Source organism: Astyanax mexicanus, chromosome 10 (genome assembly GCF_023375975.1).
Source record: "Astyanax mexicanus isolate ESR-SI-001 chromosome 10, AstMex3_surface, whole genome shotgun sequence".
NCBI lineage: Eukaryota > Metazoa > Chordata > Actinopteri > Characiformes > Acestrorhamphidae > Astyanax > Astyanax mexicanus.
The window spans coordinates 36,934,777-36,944,989 of NC_064417.1; the positions used below are offsets into that span (position 1 = coordinate 36,934,777).

The following is a 10,213-nucleotide window of genomic DNA, read 5'->3' on the forward strand; positions in this document are numbered from 1 at the left end:
CAACCGGAAACAACCCTGAGGATTGCATCGGGCACTACAGTATTTACCCAGGACAGAGTGCCAATCCATATTTAGACACACAGTCATACGCACATTTTATATATATATACAGTACATACACCCATGCACACGTATACAAATTAATTTAAAGTATAATTTTTTTTCTGGGCAATTCAGGGTAGTCAATTTACCTGATCTCTATGTTTTTGTATTGTGGGAGGAAACCAGAGTCCCTGGACAGAAACAGGGACAACATGAAAACTCCACCCAGATAGAGACTTGAACCCAAGACCCCAGTGCTGGGAGGCGAACCACTAAGCCACTGTGCCACCAGCATGTTTTAATATTATTACTTTAATTTTAATGCCTAAATTTGATTAATTGTTAAATATTTACTGCTCTTTAAAAGGGTGTAATTGTATTATTAAGCTATTTTTAAGCATTATATCAGTTATTTTGACCAGCCTTATCTTAATATTGTGAAGTGTATTAACAGGTTAAAGTGTGGTCTGGCGGGATAAGCCGGAAGCACCTGTGTCAGACATGGATTTTCCCATCCCTAAAGGCTGCACACACTCTGAGAGCCTCACCATAAGGGTCAGAGTTAATAATCTGCTAGGGGTTCAGAGTGATGATCTGGTGCTTCAGAAGTTCAGGCTTCTTCATTCAATAAACTGCTCACTAAACCCTGCAGCTCTGCAATGTTAGGGAAGGCTTGTTCTGCTGTTCTTCTGCTGATGTTGGGATGGCACTGCGCTGGAGCAGTGAAGGACCTGCGGCCTGATATTACTGATCAGGAGTTGTTTTGGGGAGCAGATCAGTATGACTTTGCCATTGTGCTCCCAGCTGCAGGCCTCGACTGTTTCTGGCATTTTGCTCACCTAGGAGAACACTTCTACCTCCACTTTATGGTAATATGATCATATGGTTACTATTTTAACAGCTCTGACAAAGTTGTATGTTGTGTTCACTGCTGAGGTTAACGTGTTCAGTTGCTGATGTTGTAGAGTCTTGTCTGTGGATAATGTGGCAGCTGGGAAGTTATAAAGATGCCACAATATTAATTATTAGAGTAAAGTATGCATACATGGTTAATAAGGTGGATTTAAAATAGATTAGAATTTTAGAATAGAGCAGAATTTTATTGCAGAGTAGAAAAGTGAATTCAGTGAAATGGCATCTCTACCATATGTGTAGTTACTAAGGAAAACCACACCTGAGGTTGTTCAAACAATTTACACTGTCTATACATGTAATATTCATTCTATACATACAGCTTTGAAACTAATTAAGAGACCACTTATGCTTCTGAATCAGTGTCTCTGATTTTGATATTCGTAGTTACATGTTTAAATAAAGTAAACATTGTTTTATTCTATAAACTATGGACAACATTTCTCCCAAATTCCAAATAAAAGTACTGTCATTCAGAGCATTTATTTGCAGAAATTTAGAAACGGCTGAAATAACCAAAAAGATGCAGAGCTTTCAGACCTCAAATAATGCAAAAAAAGTTCAGAAATTAATATTTGGTGGAATAATCCTGGTTTTTAATCACAGTTTTCATTAATCTTGGCATGTTTCCTCCACCAGTCTTACACACTGCTTTTAAATAATTTTATGCCACTCCTGGTGCAAAAATGCAAGCAGTTCAGCTTGGTTTTGATGGTTTTCAATTTGTTAAAATAAAAAAAAAACTCATCATTTTTAAGTAGTCTCTTATTAAGTACAGTTTTCACCAAAAGTCGTATACTACCATGAAACTGTTTTAAAACAGATTATCTTGGAAGTATTTTTCTACCAGTAAAAACACTAAATAACATTACACAAGGCAGGCAAATAAACATTTCTACAGTAAACCATCAAAATAATGTAGAGTTTTTGATATGCTGGTTAGAAGGTTTGGCTGCTGATATAAGTGTGCCAAAGCTTTAATGATCAAGGACAAAAAATAACCACTTTTGCTTTCATAAATATTCATGTTTGTAATAGAATGTATTAACCTTTTATGATAATTGAAAGGATCTTAACCCTCGTTTTCTATTACAAAATACAGATACACCGAACATTTGTCCTAGTGGCCAAAAAGAGGATTTTGGTGTTTGAAGAAAAAGTGAAAATGTTTAGTTTTTTAATTTAAGCATTGGGTAAAAAAAAAAAAAAAAAAAAAAAAAAAAAAAACGTTTCAAAATAATGAAACCTGTCAAAACCTGTCAAAATGTGTTCAGTCATTTTTTTCACGTTTAGTTTTTGTGTTTATTTGTTTTGTATTCCTTAATTTTTTAACACATTAACAGCTACTGCATATATACTGTAAATAGCTTCACGTCTCACTGTCTTAGGGTATCTCCCTTTTGTGTGGTAGTGTGTCTGATCATGTATGGCCAGTTTAAGTGTGTTTTATCACCTGAATTAAAAAAGCAAATTGAGGATTGTGTATGTAATGTGTGTTTAGGTTCAGTGGGTGACCGGAGTGGCTGTGGACAGGCATCTCTCCGTCATTGTTAATGCTCCGAGTGGCCTTGTTGTGGGCTCAGTGGACGACGCCAGGGGTGAGATCGCTTTCACCACTAAAGAGACTGGTGAGTGAGAGGAAACATATCATTGTGTTACTGCACTGGTGAAGTTAAAGAAAACTACAAAGCTCAGAATGTATCTTACATTAGGTTTGTTTAATTTAAAAAAGTTGACATGGTCTTTACTTGTGTAACTCTAGTGGTGGGGTGTATGAGGGACAAATTGTAGACCTAGGCTACAGCGTTTAAAGGGAATATGTGCAGGATTAGGCCTCAATTACAGCTGTAGATTACTCAGTCACACCTATGTATAATCTAATGTTAGGCTCTAATTCAGTTGTGAGAGTTACATAAGTTCAACATAAGTGTTGAACCACACTCTAAAAGAAAAAAGAAAAATGAACAGACGTAATAGATACTATACAGTATTTTCAATGGTATTTTTCATTGAAAGGAAAATACAGCAAACAACTAGGTTTATTTATAGTTCATTTTGTAGAGCTTTTGTTTAAAGCTCTTGGATGTTTAATTCCAGGTTTCTATCAGATGTGCTTCAGCAACTTCCACAATCGCTTTGGCAGCATGCAGATTTTTCTGAACTTTGGTGTGTACTATGAAGATTCAGGGGATGTCAGAAATCAGAAAGAGAAAGAGGAGATTAAGAAAGAGGAAGAGAAGAAGGAATTAAACAGTACACTCACTACTATTGAGGTAAGCATTAAACCACACTTGTGTTTAACCATAGAGAAGTATTTTACAGAAACACGAGTTCAGCAAGTTAAATAAATACTAAAACTTCACTGCACTGTTTAACTCCAGCTCTTACAAATCCTTTTCATTGCTACTGTCTAATATTTACACAGATAAGCTCCGTCCGAGTGCAGGCCCATGTGTTTCACATGTGGCGTTTTTATAACTTTGAGAGAATGAGAAGAGGGACAGATTACTACCTGCTGCAATCCAACGGCAACTACATCAGCACCTGGTCAACTGTCCAGAGCTTCGTCATCGTCATGGCCGGATACCTACAGCTCTTCTTCCTCAAGAAGCTTTTTGAGACCAAGCCCACCACAGAGACAGACAAGCCCCGCTGCTGACCTCTCCTCCCCATGCTCCTGAAGTACTCGAGGACATCAAAGATAGCCTTGCTCTGATGAATGTTAAATGACCTTTAAGTGACTCTATTGTCACTCTTCCTATCACACATGTATACTCTACACACATGAATAAAGCTCATCATCAGCTCATTTCTCACTGCTTGGATTTTGATTTCTGCTACAATATATTATAACTGGACACTCTTTAAAAATGAAAAAGTACCATGTGATCCAGAGATATCAGAATTAGTCTTGAATGAAGACCAACTAGCCGAACAATATAACTGCATGTATTTGTTTAAAGGTCTCATTCCATTGTTTTTTCATTAATTTTAGTCTAGCTGTAGTATCTAGTGTGAATGATGAATGAAAAAAGTGATCCGCTATAATGCTGATTTAGTCCGGTGGACGAATGGGCAGGGAGAAACGATAGGATTTCAGCTCTTGCTAATGAATATTCATACAGGTCCAAAAATAAACCTCCATGTGCAGCATGTATATACAACTCAGAGAGACCTATTGTATTTTCAAAAGAACAAGAAAAGGTGGATTTTAGTACTACCTTGAAGCTCTAAATGAAAATATTACAAGTAAAACATACATTTTAATATACTGTTCTAGAAAAAAAGGTTTTTGGTTCTTTACACTCGCACTATTTTTAATCACCATCATATATGCTAAATCTAGTACAGAGCCTTTCTTGAACAGTAAAAACAGTTACTGCAACAAAATTGGGTTTAAAAAAAAACCTTGATTTCGAAAGAAACAGTAAATGAACAGGTGTCCCAGGGCGTTTGGCCATATGTTGAATATATCTACATCTACAGCTTTGGAGAAAATAAGAGAGCACTTAAAAATGATGAATTTCTTTGATTTTACTAGCTGCTTGAATTTTTGCACCAGGAGTGGTATAAAGTTATCCAAAAGCAGTGTGTAAGACTGGTGGAGGAGAACATGCCAAGATGCATTAAAAAACTGTGATTAAAAACCAGGGTTATTCCACTAAATATTGTTTTATGATCTCTTTAAACTTTATGAATATGAACTTGTTTTCTTTGCATTATTTGAGGTCTGAAAGCTCTGCATCTTTTTTGTTATTTCAGCCATTTCTCATTTTCTGCAAATCAATGCTTTAAATGAAAATATTTTTATTTGGAATTTGGGAAAAACGTTGTCCATTTAACTGAAACATAAACCTATAAATAGTGTTACCGGCCTCAGGCCTAGGGGAAACCTGGGGCACGGTACAAACGTCCGTGTCCCTTAAAAACAAGAGAGACGGACACAGAAGTCATCATTTGCAAAAACCTGGCGTTCTCTTTATTTATACAAAAGATAAAATAGCAATTTAATAATCAAAAACCAACTTAAAGTGCACAGAATTAAACCCCAAAAGAAAAATAGACATTTAAGTTTTAGACAAGTAACATTGAAATCCAAAAGTAAATCTCAAAGTAACTACCACAAAAGTTAAACAATCATACAGAAAATAAAGTAAAAGGCAAATAATTAAATAAAGCAAATTTCAATAAATGTACCAATAACTCAATAAATGAATAAAAAAAATCCTATGAATAATTAGTCATTAATATTAATAGCAATAATAAAAAAACCAATAGCAGCAATAGTAACAATAGAAGCAATAATGATAGCAATAATCAATAATAGCAGTATCAATAATAGTATCTATAATAATAATAATAATAATAATAAATAGTAATGCTATGCTAAAGGTCTTAATGCAATAGAAACAGTCTATAAATGCATTTACTTTAACTTAAATAATTAAGTTACTCTTATCTTTACTTACACAGCCAATGTTCATTAAGAACTTTGAACTACAGCTCAGTTAAAGAAGCTGGTGTAAATGGCGTGTTGCACTTGCACGTGATATAACATATACATAACCAATAATACATCACACATGTTCTAAAACCAAGCAGCTATCAGCAAAATCAGAGAAACTGACTCAGAAAAGGAAATGGTCACTTAATTTTTTCCCCAGAGCTGTATATGCCAAATATTATCAAATGTAATAATTAAACTACATGCATGCTTTAGCTGAAGATTTGGTTGTTAATGAAGATATCCTACTGGTTGTTTTAATTGATCTATTTTCATAATTAATGTACACTGATAGATTTGCTGGGAGCTGCGTGGTCAGCGTTTGGTCTAAGTTAATCATTTCCCAGCCCCTTTATGTCACACCAGTCTGTAGATAGGTTTAATACTGCCCCACACATCATTGAACCAAACCAGGGCTGTGTGTGTGTTTGTGTGTGATGTGATTCTAAGAGATGAATGCTTTAATCCTCCTCATCCTGCTCATTTTGGCACATCAGAGTGGGAGTCAGGATACTGCAGAAGATGAGCATCGTAAAGGTCAGCGCTTCTTACAGTGGGCAGATCACTATGACTTTGCCCTTAAGTTGTCTGGCACAGAGTCACAGTGCTACTGGCACTTCGCTCGACAGGATGGACGCTTTTACCTGACTTACATGGTGAGCTGAAATTGTTTTATTTGTTCCCCTTCAGCGGACTCCCCTCAGTTTGATTTTGAAACAAATTGTCCAGGTTTTTGGAGAATGATCATAATGTAATAAGCAGACAAGAAAACCTTTTTATCACAGTGAATGACCTTGCATTGTTTCTCCTTCTTCTGCTGCTTATCACAGCTACTGTGCCATTCACTTATCTGATATGCTTTTTTTTTCCACTGTGCTGTAAGATTACAAATCTTTATTACGACGCAGCACTAAAAAACTGAATCTCGACACCCGCACACAATGAACTGCCTCTTCTTCAAAGCTGAACTATTATAATTAATGGCCTTCTGAACACAGAAAAAGTCACTCTTTTACTTAGTATGTAATTATATTTTATCATGTTCAAATACTGTACTTGCTTCTGTGAACTAGGGTTGTACAACATATTGTTTCGCATCGTCATTGCAATATGCACATGCAAAATAATAATATCCCAGATTGTGCAATGTCATGCTGCATTGCTGTTTCATAATGCAAAAAAATATTACATTGTTCTCATGCCTAATATCATTTATTTCGATTCAGTTAATTTTTTATTTTGGGAAGTCTTTAGCCCTATCTGGACGGGATTAGTTTCTACTGTTTTTCGCTGAACTCAGTGGTCCTCAGGTAATTTAAGTCCTGTCCAGATGCACATCTCTGAGTTTTGTCTCCTCACGTTTAATAAAACAGCTATTTATCCACTGCCACGCACTGTAATTACATTTTGGGCACACGTTTTCATGGAGAGCCACGTAAACACAAGAACGAGTGGAAATGGAGGAGCTACTGAATGCGATGTCATGTGACCGAGAAAGCCAAAAATCTCACTGGTCTTTATGTTTTTTCAATTGCAGCCCAAATGCAAGAGTTTTATCACTGAGTAGAAGTTTGAATTATTTGTCACAGACGTCCTCCTGAGAAACTTATCCCCCCGGATAGGGCTTTTGGCTTGGCTGGTTAGAGCTGTTTTGGTGGCATGAGGGGGAGCTTCACATTATTAGGCAGGCTTTAACTTTATGGCTAATTCAGTAATAGATGTTATACTGAAAGGCCATTGCAACAAATATTTATTTATATTCCAGCATTTACACACTGTATAATTATAACACTGTTTTGAGGAGATGTTATATTATGTGCTGTGTCTGCAGGTTCTGTGGGTGTCTGGGATGATTGCAGACCAACACGTAGCTGTGTCCCTTTTCTCTCCTAAGGGCACCCTTATGACCTTCACTGATGATACTAAGGGCCAGATGAACTTCCAAGTCAAGGAGACAGGTGAAGTAAATCTTTCTAATAGGATGACAATGTATCTGTTATCTTAGAGTAGTTTTAACTAGACAGAAAAATATAAACTTTTGTGCAAAACTATGAGTGTGACCACATGACCAGATGACCATGTCTCCAGATGTGTGGAGACATATTAAACACATTAATCTGAAGATGTAAATTAGCTGCATTTACGTTGGAATGTTGTGCATATCCATTTAAATATCCGAAAATATATAAATTAAATGCTATTTATAGGTATATGTTTGAATAAAACACACATTGTTGTTTTATTCTATAAACTACAGACAACATTTCTTCCAAATACAAATATTGTCATTTAGAGCATTTATTTGCAGAAAATGAGAAATGGCTGAAATAACAAAAAAGATGCAGAGCTTTTAGACCTCAAATAATACAAAAATAAAATCATATTCATAAAGTTTTAAAAGTTCAGAAATCGATATTTGGTGAAATAACCCTGGTTTTTATTTACAGTTTTCATGCATCTTGGCTTGTTCTCCTCCACCAGTCTTACATACTGCTTTTGGATAGGGATAGAGAGTTTTTTTAATTTGGTAAAATCAAAGAAACTTACAATTTTTAAGTGGTTTTAAGTATTTTTGTCTAGAGCTGTATATATTTTTATATATTACTAATTATACTGTTGCTGTTACACAATGCTTTTTTACTATGTATGTCTGTATATTTTGTTTACAATTATCAGGCTTTTATCAGATGTGCTTTGCCAACTATCACAACCGTTTTGGTGAAATGCGACTCTTTCTAAACTTTGGGGTGTACTATGAGGAGGATGCTGAGGTCCTGAGGGAGAATGAAATGGAAGAAAAGATTCTAAACAGCACTCTGTCCAACATAAAGGTTTGAGAATTAGAAATTCTAAATTGTACTCTGTTTAATTTACATTTTTCAATTAATAATTTCAGACTTGTGGGTTTCGTTTGTTCCGTTGGGCTCAACATTGCCACTATGATTGGAAGATTGCTTTGAATCTGGTTAATGTAGCTTGCCATAAGCAGCTGGAGCCCTGAGAGAGCACAAGTGGCCTTGTTCTCTCTGGGTGGGTAGATGGCACTCTTTCCTCACATCACTCCTAGGGTGATGTCACTCAGCACAAGGCATCTGTGAGCTGATGTATCGGAACAGAGTCGCTGCGCTTTCCTCCAAGCTCGCTGTGATGCTGCTCAGCAATCAGCAGCAGTTCAAAAAGAGGCAGTGACTGACTTTACATGTCAGAGGAGGCATGTGCTAGTCTTCACCGTCCTGAGAGGGTTGGTTAATTGAGCATATAAATTGGGGAGAAAATAGAATAAAAATCATATAAATAAATGTTAAATAATAATTTTAAAGCTGCACATTTTATTCCTAGTTCTAATATTTGCTCTGGACACCTATTTCTCTGCCTAGGGCATTTCCAACAAGCTACGACTTCGAATCCAGCACATGTGGCGCTTCTATAACGTGGCACGAATGCGAAGAGGGGCTGACTACTACCTGCTTCAGTCCAAGTCCAACTACGTCTACACCTGGTCCATTCTTCAAAGCATAGTGATCGTCATGTCCGGATACCTCCAGCTCTTCATCCTCAAGAGGTTGTTTCGGACAGACAGTGACCGGCCTCGCTGCTGAGACAGAAAAAAACACCCCCCACTTACACACACACACACACACCACACCATACCACAGCGTATTGCTTAAGAACAAAATAGGAAGGAAGAAAGAAAAAATGTGTGGTCATCGGTACTCAGTAAGCTGTGCAACATTTTGGAACCTGTGACCATTTTAGATTGAATCATGAGCTGTATTCTCTGACAGCTAGTTTAAAGAAATGTTTCACCTAATTTCTTTCTGCCCATCTGTAGCATGTGGTTGATTACCACAGACAATAGTTCTTCTGTACTTAGTAAGGAACTGAAATTTCATTGAATAAAACACAGACAAATCCAATAATCATTCTGTGATAATCATTTATTTTCTGTCATCAAAAGCCTTTTAACTTTTAACTTAACTAAAAACTTAACATTTAATGGGAGTCAGCATAAAAATAACTTATTCCAATTTCTATTGGTTCTTTATAAAACTTAAACATAATGCAAGGAACAAATGACAAATCGTCGCTGTCCAATGAAAAACATGTATCTCCAAAACAGCAACTTTACAGGAGAGAGAAAAAACTAAAACTTGTCAATATAATACAAAAGTCAATATAAAAAAAGTTTATTTCAGGTCAGAAGTATTTGAAGTATTTCTATCCATTCATCAAGACATTTCGGCACAGTTTAAGTGACAGTTTGTCTGTTCATTTTGTTTTTATTGGACAGTGATGAAATACACAATATGTCACAAACCATTATCACCACTATTCTTCAGTAGCAGATAGAGGGACTAACTAAAATGGATTGATGGTTGAGTATTTTAACATAAAATGTATCTGTTTCAGATGACTATAGCACACATGACTATAGCACACATATGTACGATCAACTTTTAATCCTTAAATTCATAAAAGAAAAGTGAGCTGTGATTACATTTGAAATGAAGCTGTACCCAGTAAGCTTGATACAATCTACAGAGTGGACCAACCCTTTTTTTCAATAACATATACAGACTTGCAATGTTTGGGGGGGGGGGGGGGGGGGGAGTCTAATAGGAATGTTAATATATACTGTATTGTGGGAGAAAAAATGTGCAATGCTCTTTGTTTGGCCAGTATGGAAAAAATAAACTTTGAATAGATAGAAATAAAGAAAAGTGTTAGCTTAACCATTTGCAAAACTACCACCCA

General features: G+C 36.0%; 2 protein-coding genes across 2 annotated transcripts; both read left to right on the plus strand.

Annotated features, from left to right (window-relative positions):
- Positions 1-537: 537 nt before the first annotated feature.
- On the plus strand, positions 538-3,763 carry tmed6 (transmembrane p24 trafficking protein 6). The gene is made up of 4 exons (XM_007234331.4): positions 538-911; positions 2,456-2,582; positions 3,052-3,227; positions 3,380-3,763. Exons 1-4 carry the CDS (start codon positions 702-704, stop codon positions 3,611-3,613), a joined length of 747 nt encoding a protein of 248 aa, XP_007234393.2. The 5' UTR covers positions 538-701; the 3' UTR covers positions 3,614-3,763.
- Positions 3,764-5,694: 1,931 nt separating this feature from the next.
- On the plus strand, positions 5,695-10,055 carry LOC111195796 (transmembrane emp24 domain-containing protein 6-like). Its single transcript, XM_022684135.2, has 4 exons — positions 5,695-6,114; positions 7,290-7,416; positions 8,135-8,289; positions 8,836-10,055. Exons 1-4 carry the CDS (start codon positions 5,911-5,913, stop codon positions 9,055-9,057), a joined length of 708 nt encoding a protein of 235 aa, XP_022539856.1. The 5' UTR covers positions 5,695-5,910; the 3' UTR covers positions 9,058-10,055.
- Positions 10,056-10,213: the final 158 nt, after the last annotated feature.

What these genes read in the sequence shown, in the direction of transcription:
- tmed6 (XM_007234331.4), top strand. Translation starts at nt 702, where the DNA reads ATGTTAGGGAAGGCTTGTTCTGCTGTTCTTCTGCTGATGTTGGGATGG. An exon ending in TTTCACCACTAAAGAGACTG is followed by an intron (nt 2,583 to 3,051) that starts GTGAGTGAGAGG and finishes GTTTAATTCCAG; the next exon opens with GTTTCTATCAGATGTGCTTC. An exon ending in GTACACTCACTACTATTGAG is followed by an intron (nt 3,228 to 3,379) that starts GTAAGCATTAAA and finishes ATATTTACACAG; the next exon opens with ATAAGCTCCGTCCGAGTGCA.
- LOC111195796 (XM_022684135.2), top strand. Translation starts at nt 5,911, where the DNA reads ATGAATGCTTTAATCCTCCTCATCCTGCTCATTTTGGCACATCAGAGT. An exon ending in CTTCCAAGTCAAGGAGACAG is followed by an intron (nt 7,417 to 8,134) that starts GTGAAGTAAATC and finishes TACAATTATCAG; the next exon opens with GCTTTTATCAGATGTGCTTT. An exon ending in GCACTCTGTCCAACATAAAG is followed by an intron (nt 8,290 to 8,835) that starts GTTTGAGAATTA and finishes TTCTCTGCCTAG; the next exon opens with GGCATTTCCAACAAGCTACG.